The 18,365-nt window shown below is 39.8% G+C and overlaps 1 protein-coding gene and 1 long non-coding RNA gene across 2 annotated transcripts in view; both read left to right on the top strand.

The window, feature by feature from the left end:
* Positions 1-5,395, top strand: part of use1 (unconventional SNARE in the ER 1 homolog (S. cerevisiae)) — a 6,028-nt gene extending 633 nt beyond the window's left edge. The window contains exons 2-8 of the mRNA XM_020613051.1: positions 1,853-1,902; positions 2,327-2,405; positions 2,671-2,823; positions 2,973-2,988; positions 3,115-3,136; positions 3,303-3,465; positions 3,704-5,395. Coding sequence (XP_020468707.1) covers positions 1,853-1,902; positions 2,327-2,405; positions 2,671-2,823; positions 2,973-2,988; positions 3,115-3,136; positions 3,303-3,465; positions 3,704-3,886 — 666 coding nt within the window. The 3' untranslated portion in view covers positions 3,887-5,395. The remainder of the gene's footprint in view (positions 1-1,852; positions 1,903-2,326; positions 2,406-2,670; positions 2,824-2,972; positions 2,989-3,114; positions 3,137-3,302; positions 3,466-3,703) is intronic.
* Positions 5,396-9,118: 3,723 nt separating this feature from the next.
* LOC109967472 (uncharacterized) lies at positions 9,119-11,230 on the top strand. The gene is made up of 3 exons (XR_002275939.1): positions 9,119-10,284; positions 10,834-10,864; positions 11,075-11,230. It is a non-coding gene; the product is annotated as an uncharacterized LOC109967472 (long non-coding RNA).
* The last annotated feature ends 7,135 nt before the right edge of the window (positions 11,231-18,365 follow it).

Raw genomic sequence — 18,365 nt, 5'->3', positions numbered from 1 at the left:
GAAGTTGGGTGAATACCAATCAAGTGAGCTGGGTATTGTATGTGGAGTGCCTCAGGGTTCTGTTTTGGGACCTAAATTATTTATATTATACATTAATGATATATGCAATGTTTCTGATTTAGTGAAAGTGGTTTTGTTTGCTGATGACACTACCATATGGGCATCGGGTGAAAACCTACAGCAACTCTCTGGATGGGTTTCACAGGAACTTGAGAAGATAAAGAAATGGTGTGACAGTAATATAGTATCTCTGAATTTGGATAAAACTAAATTTATGGTATTTGGGAATTGTAGACTAGATAATGAACTTCAATTGAAAATTGGGGGAGCTAATATAGAACGAGTATATGAAATTAAATTTCTAGGTGTCATAGTTGATGACCAGTTCTCCTGGAAATCTCATATCAGATATGTTCAGCACAAAATAGCAAAAAATATATAGATATTGGCGAGGGTTAGATATATTTTGGACGGGAAAGCACTACGCATTTTGTATTCTTCATTGATTTTACCATACTTAGAGTATGGCGTTGAAAACTGGGGAAATACATATATATGCTCACTTCAACCATTGTATATATTACAAAAAAGAGCGATAAGAATTGTGCATAAGATGGGGTATAGGGATCACACCAATGTAGCTTTCATACAGTCTAAATTGTTAAAATGTTTTGATTTAGTGGGATATAAGACTGCTGTGTTTATGTATAAAGCCAGGAACAATTTATTACCTGGTGAAATTCAAAAACTATTTAATGAAAGGGAAGGGGGATACAATTTAAGGGGTCAGTTAAATTTAAAAATTCATGCTATACGTACAACCAAAGAAAGATTCTGTATTTCCATAAGTGGGGTGAAACTATGGAATAATTTAAGTGTGGACATAAAAAATAGTAAGAGAATTGACGAGTTTAAACACAGGTTGTTAGCCACGTCGTCGCCGAAAATCCGGTATTTCACCAAAAGAAAAACATTTTAATGTTAAATGATTAAATTGTTGGTTATGTGATAGCCGTGTTAAATATGCTTGAGTTAATTTACGAATGAATGTTTTTTCCAGTAACAGACCATCGTGTTACTGGAAAAAACATTACACCATTCATTCGAGCTGCAGACAACTACATTCAAATATGTGGAAAATTCGCATTTCTATAGATCTACTGTCACAGTATAGAAGTACAGATTACAGAGGGGAAAAAGTAATGTGTTAGAATTGTTTGATAGCACTGATATTAATAGGGTGGACAAAATTAATTTCCAGCACCACCACAAACTACAGCACTGAGCTTGATACAACCAGGAAAGCAACCAGCATTTATTTTCATTAATGATTGTTTTGTTTAGTTTTTCTCAATAATTATAATGTTATGGACTAGACCTTACTTTGAAAAGTGTCATCAGACGACTTTTGTTTTGATTTGGCGCTATAAAAATAAAATTTAATTTAATTGAAAACCCAAAAAAGGTGAAAATTTACTGCTGTTAGATTGTAATTGTAGCAACAGTTCACTGAAGGTTTACTTTTAGTATTGCATTAGATGTGGTTAGATGAACCTAATAATCATCATCATTATGAATGAGTCTGCAGTTTTGTATGCAATAGGTTAATGTGTGCTTCTATGACATTGATCAGACCAACCAGCTTAATTTCTTGACATGGTTTACAAACAGTATTAACATCTAGGATGGATTTTATTTACTTTTAATCAAATGTGTGTTAAGGTGTTCAGTGCCACTGCACTTGGGCACAGCAGCGTGGCGTGACCAGTTTATGCAGTCTGTCTATTTCTAAATACCATCAACTATTGAAAATGTCAACCTAAAAATACCATTTTTCTTTTGTATCCCCTAGTATGTTGGTGCCCTGGAGGAGATGCTGGTGGCTCTGAGGAAAAGCCCAAGGTAACACCACCAACTCATATGTTTTAATCTACTTATTATATACACTGCTCAAAAAAATAAAGGGAACACAAGGGAAAATTAGACATTCAACTATGTAATGAACAAGTTATTTAATAAGAATATTTCATTCATTCAGATCTAGGATGTCTTATGTTGTGTTCCCTTTATTTTTTTGAGCAGTATATATTGCACACATATCTCTCCTTTGCTGAAAGTTTATAGTGACCTTGGGTCACCTGTGCAAAGGAAACTAAAGACTATTGTTCACTATGTATGCAGATCTCACTGACATGTTATTTTATGCATTTTTCAGTGTTTTTTCAGCAAATGGTGTTTCTGTTACTGGTCACTCCAGTTTTGTGCACAGTCATGTAACTAATATATAAACACTGCTGTTATTAAATGATGTGTTTTCTTCATGTAGCAAACCCACACCAGAAGTGCTGACTGAATACACAAGAAAAGTAGATTTTCTGAAAGGACTCTTAGAAGCAGAGAAACTGGTCAGTGTCAATATTTTACACATTTATTAGCTTTTGAAATGTTTGTTTTCACATTATGGGGTGTTGTTATTGCCTTTATATTTATAGCAGTGTTTTAAGCTAGCCCGTTGTCATTATTACTTTATGTATAGTCTTAAATTTAAACTAAGATGTCACATAACTGACTCATGTTTTGCTTTTATTATTTGTAGTTTTACAGAGTTTCTTTTTCCCCTCATTTTGAGGCAGTTTTCTGAACTCATGTTTCCACTGCTCCTGTTCACAGACTTCACCATCAGACAAAGCTCTAGCTAATCAGTTCCTTGCACCCGGACGAACACCCACAATTGCCAATGAGAGAATGCCTGCCACTAAAACTGTCCACATGCAGACAAAAGCCCGATGCACTGGAGAGATGAGGGATGAGCTGCTGGGCACGGTAGGATGACAATACAGGTTTCTGTGACCTTAAAGCCACTGTAAATGCATTCTAGGTTGCAAAGGTTGGGCTCTCCATATTAAGCATCTGGAGATGTTTGATTTAAAAGCCCTAAAACTCATAAATTATGTTCTTTTGTGTCACTACAGGCTTCGTCAGGCAAAGGTAAGAATGGTTTTCCAGTTCAAAGGCATCTTGAATTCAATATCTATACTGAAAACTGGAAGCAATTATTTTTAACAAACTAATGTTCTGGTTTTTTGATTTCTTTCCTCTCTATCGGCAAACCAGAGACGGACTTGCGAAACAGAAGGTAAAGCTTTAAATATTATTTTGTATGAGAAAGAACTAATGTGTTGAATGTAGTCCTAGTTATTGACCTACTCAACGAAAAGTGTGACAGCCACTGCTTGCTTCCAGAAAGTGAGGTCCTCAGCAGTAAAATAAAGCAGTTAATAAGTCTGTTCCAACCCGTGCAGAGGGCTTCCTTTGGATGAGCGTCAGTCTGCTGCAGAGCTGGATGCCATCCTGCAGCATCACCACAACCTGCAGGAGAAACTGGCAGAGGATATGCTCAATCTGGCCAGGAATTTGAAGAATAACACTCTAGCAGCACAGAACATAATCAAACAGGACAACCAGGCAAGTAGCACAGTATTGCTAATGCTTTTGCTTTAATCACACTGGGTTGTCTCATCTGATTCTGAACTTAGGTGTGCAGGGGCAGTGTAAAAAAATAGCATTCACAACCAGCCCGTGATTCCACCCTGCACAGGAGAACTGTTCTATGTGTAATTTATTTCTGTAAACTGACTTGTAGGTCTGACTACTCAGTGTTTATCTTGACATTTACACCAGTTACGTCTCCTTTCACCGCCAGACTCTGAGTCAGTCCATGCGTCAGGCAGACCTGAACTTTGAGAAGCTGAAGACGGAATCGGAGCGGTTAGAGCAGCACACCAAAAAGTCTGTGAACTGGCTGCTGTGGCTGATGCTCATCCTGGTCTCCTTCACCTTCATCAGCATGATCCTCTTCATCAGAATCTTCCCCAGACTCAGATGATGACTGCGCATAGTCCTATATCTTGAGTTTACAAGAGCAGTAACTACACAGGCCTTCGCAGATGTCTGTATGTGTGATACAGATCAGTAGCAGTCAGAACCACAACAGCCCAGCTTGACTGGCTGATGCACCTTTGTAACTGAAATTCTTCCTCAAAATATGCTGATGAGAGAAAATGGTTTGAGGCATCAATATTTGTTTTTTTTTCCAGCAGGACAGACCATAAATCCAGGTAAGAGCTCCAGCGTTCACTTGGAGGGCCTTTGGGAGCAACAACAAAGTCTTAATAGCCAGACGGTAGCAACTGAGCCTTAAGTAGTTGAATCTCATCAGGTAGGCGACCAGCCAGGCAGCACATGTCAGTCATCTTCTGTGGAGCATCATTTTCCACCACACATACATTGAAGAGAGTTCATAAGCCACTCGCCTTTTGCTGTGTATTAGCAACAGATTGATGGAATTAATTGAAAACTGGGTCTAAAGAAATAGTTGTGGATGTGCTAAAACCTAAAATCACCTGGTAACATTAATCCCTCTGTTCAGCAATTATGAGTATACAGGCTTTAAATAAATGGTTTATAACACTATAATGTAGTTGCAAGCAGCTGCAAGGACAATTTAAGTGTTTATCAAGAAATAATCTTTGAAGACCATGATTTATTTGAACTACTGTATGTTCTCATTCTTTATCTGTTTATACCCCAGCTTCTACTTATGAGTAGTTCTTCTCAGTTAAAAATACATTAGTAAACATGCCTGGTTATAACTATAGGGGGTTATCGATGTTCATGTTGTGCATTTAAATTAAAGTAAAGTGCTAACGGTTTCACTAAATTGAAATAGAACAAATTTTAAGTTGTCATCTCTGTTAAGTTCTGGAAACAGTCATTGTGAAGTGCTTTAGTTCTTTGTGCATTTATTATTCCACATACTGTATTTCTGCTGTCCTCAGTCCTGTTTGTTGTTAAAGAGGCCGTGTCTTTTCGTCAACGATTCCATAAATGTACTGTACGTCAGGTGGTGATTTTTGTGTTGTTGCTGACTGCTGAGGCCGCTGAAGTTGATAAAGTAAGCTTTTGTTGTCGTTAAATGACTGTTCGCGTGTAATTTAGACCTGCAGTTGTGTGTGTGTGTGTGTGTGTGTGTGTGTGTGTGTGTGTAGGATCACAACAGGATGATTTAAGAGAAGAATGAACATAATACATTTTCCTTTGTGTTTGAATAGTAACTTGAGGCTATGTGTGGCATTTCCTCATCAAGCCAGTTACTATATGGCGCCCTCTATTGTTGTAACAGTGACTGATGCAGTGACCTCATTTGGCCAGTGTGTGTCAGTCATGTCCTTAGAATAGTGACTGAAAACAACCTCTGTGACCCTGATGGCCTCATCAAGCCATGAATCCCAAATTAACCCTGTGACTCATGTAGAAGTGATCTGGGGACTCATGTAGAAGTGATCTGGGGATTGACGTGTGGTTAAATAAAGGCAGCTGCCACAGAGAGAGTGCACAGTGATTGCATGTGTCCCTGGGTGATCTGTGTGTTTGTTCAGTGTGATAGCAGTTGGGTGTCACTACTCTGAGACTAGTATTCATTGAAGAAGAAGAGTGACGCAGCTTCTGACAGCTTAGCATTCCTCCCATGCTGGCAGCTTGACTGTCCTCTTGTCGACTAGCTTGCCCAGGCTTGCAGCTCCGCCCCTGGACCTTCCTCTCCTCGCTCTCCCTGGCTGCTACCCCACCTCACCACCTGGCTCACCATATATTTTAGGATCCCTTGGGGGCTTTTTCCTGCTGGAAGCCAAAGTATGCAGGTCACCAGGAGACCAAAATGAGGCTGTGTCACAGCAGAGGATCCTCAACCCCAAGTTTAATCACAACTGCTCGGGCCTGCATTCTCAGGCCTTTGCTAATGCTCTGGCTGTGTGATCATCCCTCTGACGCTGCAGATCTGCTTTGGAGCCAAAACTGCATGGCATGACTTCATCAGTGGTGTGGTTTCTCATGTTCATTAGGGTTGTGTTATGCCATTAACTGTTACCCATCTGTGTAGACCCCAGAGTCTGGGATGTGACAAGTATGAGTTTCTATATTCAGCAAATACTTGGCTGTGAGGCTCATTAATGCCAGTGTTAACCTCTGACCTGGTGAACCTGAATGGGTTCCTTCCTGAGGTCTTTTCCCACAGGGTTGATCTGAAGATAGTGTGGAGCGAACACATGTTTATACTACTTTTATTTGGCACATATTACAAAACCTGTGTTTCTCTTTAAAAAGTGTTCACTTATTTCCCCCAGTATTTTTAACATTAGTTCCACTACCAGCTATAAAATTAAATAGCTTCTTACACAGTAATGCATCAGTTGTAAGAATATGATGTAACATGCTATTCTTTCATCTAAATATGTAGTTTGATACTCAGAGTACATGCATACACATATAAATATAAATACATATTCAACATTTTGTATAATTAACAAAATAAAATGTTCACTTTTTAACGACTTCAGTCCAAACTGCAACTTTTCGTGCCACCACCCCATCTTTTCTAGCTAGTTCTCACTCAATAATACGCAACCATGAAAGTAGCCGGCATCTTAGAGCCACGTACCGTGCGAGGGTTCCTCCTACAAACTGCACCAAGTGATTCTGCTGCTGTCAGGCCTGTGAGAAACTCATTGTTGTGGTCACAATGCATTAAATAAGTTAAACATTTGGGAGCACAATAGTAGGGAAGTAACAAACATAGTGGAACATGGTGCTGTACCTGTGATATTTGAGCGTGTGTGTGTGTGTGTGGTAGTATGCTTTTAATTGGCTTGATCCTTCCAAACAGCAGAGGAACAAACTGTTAAGCATGAGAGAACTTCCATCCCTTCTCATCACAGTACTGCGCCTGGTAAACACCCCCGACACTTCAGTCTTTTTAATTTAGCTTTTGGCTGCAGCTGCGCTGAGGATTTGGGTTGCCTACAGAGATGAAGGACATTTTTCTTTCGTTCTCTTTTTTTATTTGCTTCCTTGAGGGAGCAAAAAGGTAAAGAGGGATTTTCTTTTTCTTTGTGTCAAACTTTTGAATATGCTGTAATGTTCATGACCTAATGGGAACATACTGTAAGAGGCTGCATTTGTGGAGCTTCTGAAGTGACTCACTATCTCGCACACTCCAGCTCATGGAAAAGAGAGAACTGATCTGCTTCTCTTTTCAGGAATGTGTACATTTTACAGGCATATCTCCATGAATCAATAAACTCCTTGAAGGTTTTTATAGATTGCTTGCTTTTATGGTTTAATTTTCCAGTTGTTAGTTTCCTCGTCCTCAGTTTCTTCTTAGGTCAGATGTGGAAACCCTTTCTACTTCTTGATGAGAGTCAGTGAACTGTTAAAACACCACAGACAATAAGTAATAATAAGACCCTTTTTTTCAGTTGTTTCTCTGATAAATGCTCACATATTGTATACTGTTAAGTTGTAAATAAAACAGACAAGTCTTGGTGCATTTGACCTTTATTTGCTCAAAAGACACAATAGAGCAAAACCAACAACTTTTCAGTTTTTTTTTTAATCAGAGCTGCACAGCTGCTGATCTTAATCTCCTAATCTCTCTTGTCTCCACAGGTGTTGTATAAGTTTGTGTCTGTTTTGCCGTTACTGTTTCCCTCAGCAGGACCCACCTCCCTATGTGTGTCGGTCTGTGTGGTTGTGTTGTGTTTGTGGCTCATGAGGATTCTTCTCAAAGCTCCCACACACGTGTTATGTTATGGCAGCCCTCTGGCTGGAGAGTTGAAGTAGCACAAGCGCTAAGAAGTGCCACTTTCAGCTCTCTTACAGTATTTGTCACAGCTGAGGATGATCTAAGAGAATTTTAGTAGCCGTGACAGTAACTCCTTAACTGTGTTTGCTGTTTGTCTCTACATGCCTGTGTGTGTGTGTGTGTGTGTTTCACCCCAAAAGCCAGAGTCATATGCCATTCCCAGCAGCCCCCTGTTGCCCCTCTATCATTCCGTGTTCCCGGCTTGGTGTGAACATGTGGGTTAATACACTGAACCCTCCAGCCTATTTGTCAGGCAGCAAGAGTCCCCATTGGGGAAAAAAGGTCCCTGCAGATTTCTGCTTGATGCAGGGAACCCGGGTAGTGCTGATGCTGAGAGACTTAATTTTTTGGTTGTTTAGTCGTGCTGAATCAGTAAAAGGTGAAGGACCGCAGCCGTTGCTGGTAGTACAGGACACTTTGTGCTTGATGCTGGAAAGACGAGCTTAACTTACTTGGCCATGAGACAGCAGACTTATAAGAAGTTATGTTTGGAGAAAAATGCTAAGTTAGATGTCTGTTGCATGATTATGTAGCTGGTCCTGCAACCAGTTAGCTTAGTTTGGCATGAAAATAGTGGGAAACACTCCAAAGGTAACAAAATCCACAGCCCAGGACCTTTTTATCTCACTATCAACAGGTTTTTTTGTTTTAAATCTATAAAATGATCACTATTATAGGTTATTTTTGCACATCATACACAAACAAGCTATAATGTGTTGATGAGCTTTTAAAGATCCTTCAGATTTTACCTTCAGACTAGACCTGCAACAATTCTTTGAATAGTTAATCATCAGAAAAATAATCAGTAACTATATGTTGCTGATCAATTAATCAATTTCATTGATTATTGAGTAAGCAAAACTGCCACTGATTGTTTGGCTCCAGGTGTCAACATGTGCTGCTTTATACTAAATAGAATGTTTTGGAGTTTGGGACTGGCAGTCTCATCTGACTCTTAGAAAGAAGGCAAATACACACATTTCCCAAAATGTTGAACTACCCCTTTAAGCTGGTGTTTAAACCTAGAGGTAAGAAGTCGCAGGTGGCTTGGGTGCAACATTTGTTTTTCTCTGAGTAGACTGAGCCTTGGGCTGAGAACTGCTGCTCAGACAGGGAGGAGGCCTTGAGGGTATAAACTGTCAAGGACGTTAACGCGGACAGTGCGAAGTAGGAGCAGGGCCCAGCAGTTGAGGCTCTGGGCTCTGCCTGAGGCTAGAGGCAAAACTGGGATGAGGGTGGGACTGGAGGTGGATGGGGTTACATCCAAGGAATAATGTGCTGTTTTGGAATCAGGCACACCTCTCCTGGGCCCCCTCAACGTTTCCCCCAAGAGGCCCCAAGCTACCACAGCAGGTGCAGAGCCCCTCCTGGAACAATGGGGGCTGCTCAGGGTGGCAGATCAAGGGTGTGTATGCTTGTGTATGCTGGGAGTGTGTGTGTTTGTGATATATTTCCTTTTTATTTTGATCTACCAGGTTCTCCCCCTCTTGGGTTTTGCACTTGGCCTGAATACCATACCATACTTGATACCATAAGTATGCAACAACAAGTGAAAGTGCTTTTGAATTTGGCATGAAAATAGTCCAGTTCTTGTCTGTCGTTGTGGAAAACCCTGTGTTGATAAAAAGGTCTGAATCCTTGGCTGAGCTGTTATTTATAAGGATGTTTGAGACCAAGGTGATTTTCAAGATCAGCTTTATCGTCCTTCAGCAGATGTTATGTCTATTGACTTTGTATGCCAAGGCCAACCAGATGATTAAGTACAAATACAAAAGTACTACATTTTTGGCAAAACAATTCTTAACGGTTTTTAGCAATGTGTTATTTTCTAAGTTCAGCCTCTCAGAAAATGTAGCCCAAACACTGAAGGTTATGAGTTCAATAACGGAGACCCTTCTTGCTTGAAATGCTCAGCTACAAATAATTATGTTTTGTACATTTAACATATTGAGTGGCATGGTGGTTCAGTGGTTACTATTGTCGCCTCACAGCAAGAGGGTTCCAGGTTTGATGCTTGCGGCCAAGCGGTGTATTTCCGATTGGGGTTTGCATGTTCTCCCTGTTCCTCTGTGGGTTTTCTCCGAGTACCCTGGCTTCCCCCCACAGTCCAAAGACATGCAGATTAGGTTAAGTGACAACTCTAAATTGCCTGTAGGTGTGATTAATCTCTGTGTGTCAGCCCTGTGATAGACTGGTAACCTCTTCCAGGGTGACCCTGCCTCTCACCCAGTGTTGGCTGGTAATGACTACAGCACCCCCCTGCAGCCCTCAGTAGGATAAGTGGTATAAATAATGGGTGGCTAGATGGACATTTATCATAACGTGTCCAGTCATATTTTCAGTTTTCATATCCATTTTTCTGTGTGCACTAGTGGTGCTCACACATGAGTAAAAGTGTAGTTCTTTCCTGGATCCTTCCTATTCCAACCAGTCAAGATCAAAGGTGATGCAACTTGTTTGGCTGTCAGACCAGCATCAGCTCTCTGTTCTTGACTACTCATTCCTTTTTCCTCCATTTTCAGAGAACTTGGTAAGAGGCCGTACGTCTCAGACGGGAAGAATGGGAGAAGACGGCGCTTAAAGATGTGAGCATCTCCCCAGCAGTAGAAAAAGAATCCTGCTTGTGAATGAGCTTGGGAGCTACTGGAAAGATGCGAGAGAAAATTTGATGAATGGATATTTTTGTGATGCAGACTCAGTGGTGTATTTGCAGCGCTGTTGTTTTGTGCAGTACAATACCGTTCATAGATGAATACGTGGCCTTATCGCTGTGATGTTAGTTGGTTTTCTCTTGATGTACAGTACTGTATATGCAAAACAATAACACTATTGTCTTATTAGAAACCACCAAAAACAAACTGGTTTAAAAAAAATAATTAAATTAAAAAAACACTAGATTTACACAATAGCCTGGCAACGTATGTATCAGCACATACCAAGGAGGACCAGTCTGTCTGGATCTCAGTCGGGATGGTCAGTTATGCAGGCAAACAATAGTGTTTGATACAACATAAATACAGAACAAATACGTTTGATAATTAAAGTATATTTTGCTTAAATAGGATTTTGAATGATGTATTTTTAGACTGTACTACCAGTTTAACTTGCGTTCTCTTGCTACTGTCTCTGCTCAGTGAACAGGTGTCAACAGCAGGTTAAGTCCAGGTGAGATCCTGATGATGCTTTGGAGTTTTCTGCACAGACTGGAGTAAATGTCCCGCTGTCCCACTTACTGTTATTTCATTCTTTCTAATTTGTTCAACCATGTCTCCACAGCATATCTGTTATTTACCTATATTGTTATTTTCACATCTCCCTACATCCCTTCACTCCTCTGTTTCCCCCCTTGGTGTCTCACTCTATCTCATGCTGCAGCACAAGAAGAAGCGAAATATTACAGCTGAATAAAACATCACAGGAGTCCTAATGCTTATGCTCAGTGTTGGAGAGTTTTTTATTTAGCAGCTCAGAGCTCCTTTGGCTAAATTCTTTCTGCTGCAATACTGCAAGTCAGTGGGTTATTTGGAAAACAAACACTACACAATTAAAGTTTTTATTGAGCACTTTTTCATTGTCTTCTCCAAACAAAAAAAACTTCTGTCACTCTAAATTCCTTTCATTCTGTGTCCTGTGATGTCCAGTATTGGTTCAGCACCTACCTGTGATGGACACTGGCGAGTTAAAGAACAGTCTTCCTGTTGTCCAAGCGCCAGACAGGTGATAGGGCATTGAAGAACACTGGCAGACCTAACATAGTTCAGGGCTTCTCAAATATGCCAACAAGCCTTACAAAGGACGTCCATACAAAATTCTCCTCCCAAGGTGTCGCTTTGGGATAAGGGTTGGTTTCCTGCTGCGGAGCGACTCAGCCCTGGGTGATGTTAGGTTTGCTTGACTCAGGGAAACAAGTTTTTGTGATTGTTGCATTACATCCAACCACCCCAACTTATTGTCTCTCAGCAGAAGATGACAGGTGTTTATGGAAGTAAATCCCTCTGAAAAACATTTGAGGGTGTGTGAACATCAATACTACTCAGTTTGCAACTCAGCATTTGAGAGCACACAGGCACATACTGTATTTGTAAGTGCAGAATCAGGTTTGAGCGCATTATCCTGGCCATCGCTGTGCTTGTTTCTGAGTCTGCGCTGTCAGATTGCTCCACTGGGGTTTGTGTGAAAGTCTGTCTTCAGCATTTTAAAAGTGTACAAACAAGTTTCAAGCTCTACTCATTTTGCAAATCAGAATTTGAAAGCAGACAGGCACAAATTTGTAAGAGCAGAGACAGATTTGAGAGCGAGGCAGGATAGAATTGTAAGTGTAACAGATGACTTCAGGGAGCAGCAGGTAACCTCCCTCACTCGCAGATGTGATTCTGCTCTTCCAAATCTGTCCCTGTGTGCTCTGCCACTAAATAGTGCTCAAAACCTGTTTTGTGTGGTTTCAAAACTATTGGTGCTGACAGACTTTCACACAAACACCAGTGAAGAAATATGAGAGCACAGAGTTGGAAACAAGTGCACACACTTGAATTTGATTCTGCACTTACAAATCTGATCCTGTGAGCTCTCAAATGCTGAGCTGCAAAGTGAGCAATGCTCAAAATGTGCTTAGAGCTCCTTCAAACATTTTGACAGGGATTTACTTCCATAGTTTGGGTTTTCTTTGAGACTTTGGTAAAGGGACCTCTCTACCCACTACCTTGTATTTACAAACAATTGTTTGCACTGGTGATTGAGACCTGAAGTTACTTTGTGGTGGCCCAAAGTAAAATCTGCACTGAGCTCTTTGGGCTTCTCATTGTGATGTTTATGTAGTGCAGCAGTCAAACAAACTCAATTACACAGCCGCAGAGAAGTTAAAAGCTATAATAAATCACACACACCAACAGGAATTTAAGAGGCAATCTCGTGAAGTTAAATGGCATCTTATTGTGCCCCTAGTATTTATAATATGCAGTGCTAAGTTGTTTTTTCTGACCCATTAGATTTTGTCATAGTTCATAGAAGACCAACAAAAATGTATGAAAGAAACCAAACATTTGTTTTTTTGACACAAAGGTACATTTCTCTATCATTCTGAGACAGAAAAAGAAGAAAAAACCCCCAGAATATACAGACACATCCACATTTATAAAGGGCAGGGTCATGTCCCTCTAATACAGTTACAACATCCTCCTAATAATCACCTCTGTAATTTTACCCTGCATGTTTGACTGGTTATTTATGCACACATTCTTGGATATTTTTGTCCTAATTTGGGCTACTTTCTCCTGATGTTTTCAAACTGAGGTTATTTATAGTGAGTAGACACACTGTCCTCTCACACAGCTGGCCTCTATCAGGCATACAGTCATCACAATCAGACAAACACTTGCCCTCTGTCAAGTAAATTACATTACATTTGAATAATTACAGCTGGCATAAGTTTAAAGCTGCAGTTTGTTTGCTGATGCCCAGACCTCTCGCTGAACTCTGATGCTCGTCCTGCTTCCCTGATCCCCAACTTCCTTGTCCCTCTCCTTGTGAGAACATAAACACTTTTTAAATGATCATTCTAGGAAGTTTCAAATTTATCCCAGTCTCATGCTGTAGAGCACTGAAGAAACACGCCTCAGGTCTGTGGCTGGAAGCAAGATTTGGGAAGACTGACGCACTGGCTTGCTATCAAGAGTAGCAGTTAATCTTTTGCTCCCTTGTAATTGTCAGTGTCATGAACGCTGCAGTCTGACTTTGATCCTCTCAGAAGAAATAGTTCTCACTTTGGATGTGGTGTTCGTAACATCCAGGATGGGTGGTGGTGTGTGGCTCGGCCTGTTTCCTCTGAAAACACTAATACAATGCTACTGTGTTTATCCCACAACCACGCCTTGCTCTCAGGAAGGAATTAGATGTATCCCCTTTCTCTTATTTGGCTTCAGTCAGTGTGCCTGCCAGTGTTCTGACCTGAGTGAGCCTCTTACTGTAGGTTTATTTTTGTAAATGCATTTTAAAGGAAAGCATCTTTGTTATTTATGTTTTCCCCTTCAGGACATTCTGTGCTGTACACTGTTAATAGGTTGTTGTTGACAGTGAATACATCCTCAGTGCATGTTTGTTACTATATGAGACAAAAGGTTTAATCCACATATTTTCAAACTATTTCCTGCTCAGGTCAGAGGTCAGGAAAGCATCAGTAGTCGTTAAATTGCTGGTGCATAGTTAATGCACATTGTCCAGTAAATGTTTGGTCTCTTCTACTCTGATTCAAGTGTTTGCAACAGAAACTGACTCTGACGCTCAGGTTATTGCTTTGAAATCGGGAAGACATTGTTCAAATTTAACCTGACTCTGAAATGTAATCTGAAATGGCGAATAAAATGAAGAAGATCTGGACCAGGAGCAGGAAATATAAATTTAGTTAGCATTTCCACCAACATATAACATGCATTCGACAACAACCCACATGTCTACTGTACATTTCTGTCATGAGAAAACTCTCCTCTTTAAAATGTTATTAATTTTTGTAAACATAGGCCAGTTTATGCTAAGAAAGTCTTGACATAGAGTTGATGATAAATGAAATGTTATTTTATTTAAAAAAAAAAAACTTCTTTTAGCTCTCATTAAATAATTTGGGTATATTGTGGTTCTTTGAATATTTAAAGCCTCAGAGCTTATGTCTGTTCCAGAAGGATACAGGGGGCCACTGACACGTCCCTGTGCCCCTGGAATGGAATCCTGGGAATTTTGATCTCTTCTCTGAGCTGCGCTAAAAAGTCACGCCGCCGCTGGTTTCACATGCACTTAAGGAAAAGGGTTCACGATCAAAAACTGTGAATGACTCATTTCACAGAACAACATGACTGCATGTGCAGCAAGTGTCACCCATTTTGTTGTAACCTAGTTTTGAAAATAAGGCAATATACACAATTAGATCAATTCCCCAATATTTTTATTAGAAAGCTGCATGAGCACCAAGATAACCTGTAGATGACCTGAAAAAAATCATAATCATTAGTCCTAAAGTGATGTTTTATTAAATCAAGAGAAAACAATGAACATGAAGTCATTTCAGCTGTTTCTTGCAAAAATCTGATTTTTATAAAAGGTTTTCTTGAATAGTTTTGTTTAAATAAGTGACGATAGTAATGCAAATATTGTAATCTGCACTATTTTGTCTTGTTTCACCATACTGACATTTGTAGAAAAATTTTCAAACCATTAAGGAAGATGCAAAGAGGAGGTGAGCTGCCTTACTCTGCTGGCGTGTTTACTCCTCTTTACGAATGAGAATATCACCACACACTCCAAAGTTATGGTTCCAAAGGCTTTAACTTTGAAAAACAGCAGCTTTAATTCCAAAAGTTAAACTAAATGCTGATGTAAGCATTAAAAGTTGGTTAAAGTTTGACTTTTTTATAGTGTGCTGAAAAATAAAAGTATACTAACTATTACCTGGTTCAGCTATCAAGAGACAAAATAAAGTGCTACAGGAAAGTTGAGAGGTGCCTCTCTCTCCTAACTTTCTCCATATTTCTAAAAACTGAACTGTCTAAATCCTTGCTGCCCTGCATGTGTCCATGTTTATGTGCAAAAGGAAGTATCAAAACCACAGTGTCCCCATCCTCTTAGTGCGAGGGGACACACATGATGTTGTGCAGCACATAATAAAGACAACACACCTTTTCCCCCCTGAACCTGCTCTGCCTGATGTTGCTCTGACCTTGACTATCCTTTGTATTTACTGGGCTTCTCTTTGTGGATCTGTTGCTATTGTCACTCTGACAATATGTGGACAAAGCTGTCCGTGACACATCCTCTGAGGAAGTAGATTCAGGTTCAAGCAATATTCCTTCCCAAATAAAACAAATCCTTTAGCCCAGCACATGGCCTTGTGGCCCCCTAACCACCCATCAATGTGAGAAAAGGAACAAACAGGGGGGAGGGGCAGAAGCAAAGGAGGACAAAAACCTGAAAAATGGGGAGGAGGAGGGAGTAAAAATGGGAAGAAGACTGAGAAAATTGTGTGAAATGGCATTAGAAAGGAAGATGGTAGTGCAGAAGGTGTTTTCAGTCTTCAAAGTGTGAAGGAAAAGAGCAGGTGATGAGACTTAGTACATGGAAAAAGATGAGTGGGCAGCCGATGTAACCTTCACAGTCTAATCTGTTAAGAGATAAATGTGTGCCCAAGTGTGGGAAAACAAGGCTCTCTGGGATGTGCGTGTGACCAGGGGTTAAGTGTGTAACACACAGACCAGTGGTGGACACACAAGGACACACTACACATGATGGAGCGATGTGTAACAGGGGTGGAGGCTGAGTTTCCTGAAGGGTTCTCTAGGTCAGGACCCTGTCGCTGGCTGTGTTTAAAAGGAAGCCTTTGCTTTGTGGAAATAAACTACTGTGTGTCTTATCTATCCTTAGCATGGTTACAGAAGTCAGCTGATCATTATTATTGTCATTATTATTTCATTATCCATCACAATTTATCACTGTCTTGTGGTCAGTGGTCCAAATCCCAAAGACAATTTGCATTTAAGGTATTCTGGCAGTTTTGCTTTAAAAATTACTTACAGTTGAAGTTGTTGCAGACTGATTTTAGGTGGATTAACTTCAAGTAAATCACAATTGTTTCAGCACTAATGTTTGGTAACAAAGTGAAGAAAACACACTGAAAGGTAAACTCAATGCATACAGTATTCATCCTCTCACATGTTGTGCAATTAGAGCATTTTTGTCTTTTTTTTTTATTAAACTGCAATATACTGCTGTACCTCCATATAAATGGTTCACAGTATATAAAAGCACGGTGTACAAATTAGTCAGTAGTATTTTAAGTGTTCTATTACTTGTAAAATTGTCTGAAGTTGTAAAATTACAAGCTTTTCAGAAGTCTTTTCTCGACCCAGGTATACTGTAATGTGACTTACATGTAGCTTTGCACTTCATTTATGCTGCTTTTTCAGAGTATTTGTCAGTTCAAAATGGTAATAGATCTTGCCTTGAGGGGAATGAGTAGGGAGGGGCAATGGGAAAACTGAAATGCAAATACAGTGTGCTTTAAATATCTTAAAACCCATACAGTAAATGCATGGCTTGTTGTGTGAATCTGACACTGCGATTCAGGCAGAGGTAAGCTATAAGATACTCCATGTCTGAAAGGCTGACTGAGATACTGTACAGTGTGTACTCTGATTCATAAATCCCCTGCAATGCTTATCAAGCTGCTTTATAGATGGCACAGTGTGCCCTTGGTTCCAGTTTCATTAGTGATGAACAGACACAGACATATTAAAGCTCCGTGGATCACTCTAACAACCTGAAAAGCCAGTGTCATCACCACGGATTATTAACATGGCTTGTGTGGTCTGTGTGTTTACTGAATTCATCATCGGGCACATTATCACAGTGTTTTGTCCACAGGGTTCTTCCTCATCAATGGCTTAGTAGCTGAGATCAATATGCACATAGTATAAATACAGTATAGATAAGTCTGGACAGAGATGATGTGAAGCAATAATAAAAAAAAAAAAAAAAAAAACCTGTAGTGTCAAAGTAACAGAAGAGTAAGACTAGCTGCATAACATACAACCCTATTTCCAAAAAACTTGGGATGAAGTGTAGAATGTAAATAAAAACAGAATGCTATGATTTGTTAATCAGTTAAAACCTATATTTCATTTAAAGTAATAATGTTGTAGTTATGTCAAACGCTGAAATTGAGAAAAAGAGGTGCTCATTTTAAATTTGATGCCATCTACATGATCCAAAAAAGTTTGGACAGGGGCATGGTCCCACTGTGCTGCATCACCTCTTCTGTTAACAACACTGAGTAAACCTCTGGGAACTGAGGAGACCAGTTGCTTTAGTTTTGAAAGCAAAACATTTGCTTGATATAAGATTTTGGCTTCTCCTTTGTCATATTTTTTTCATTTCATCAGAATCAGAATCAGCTTTATGGCCAGGTAGGTTGAACGTAAGGAATTTGACACAGTGACTCTTAATGTGCATATGCATGTGCAATGTGTTTCCATAAGGCAAGGAAGAAACAAGAAAATCAGAACAAGAAGAAGAATGTGAAAACAAGAAAACAAATGTGCATTTAGCGAAAAAGACATATATGGCTGTCGAATTGTGTTGTGATAACAAGCGGGATGATACTTTTCCTCTTTAGCCTGGAGGACTCGACATCCATGATTTCCAAATAGAATTTGAAAACTTTTTATTCATCAAATCACACCACAGTTTTCCACTTCACCTCAGTCCATCTTAAATTAGTTTGAGGCCTGAGAAGATCTGGATCTTGTTTGTCTTGCATTTGTGGATGTAACAACAAACCTAGTTCACTGCCAGTGGTTCTCAGTGGTGTTCCTGAGCTGATGCAGTGATTTCCACCACAGAATTGTGTCTGTTTTTAATGTCAACGCCTCACGAGGGCCCCAAGATCATGGCCATTCAGTATTAGTTTTCAGCCTTTAGTTTTCCTGGCTTTCAGAGATTTCTTCAGATTCTCTGAATCTTTAAATGCTAACATCAACCTGCTAACATGCTCATAGTGACAATGCTAACATGTTTGCCATACTGTGAAGCACACCATCTTAGTTTACCAGTTTAAATAATTAGCACCAAATGCATATTACAGTTAACAGAATGCCATGTGGTAATAAATCAAAGTACTGGACAAATT

This window comes from Monopterus albus, unplaced genomic scaffold, assembly GCF_001952655.1.
Source record: "Monopterus albus unplaced genomic scaffold, M_albus_1.0 scaffold129.1, whole genome shotgun sequence".
Classification (NCBI taxonomy): Eukaryota; Metazoa; Chordata; class Actinopteri; order Synbranchiformes; family Synbranchidae; genus Monopterus; species Monopterus albus.
This window is presented reverse-complemented; position numbering and strand designations above follow the sequence as displayed.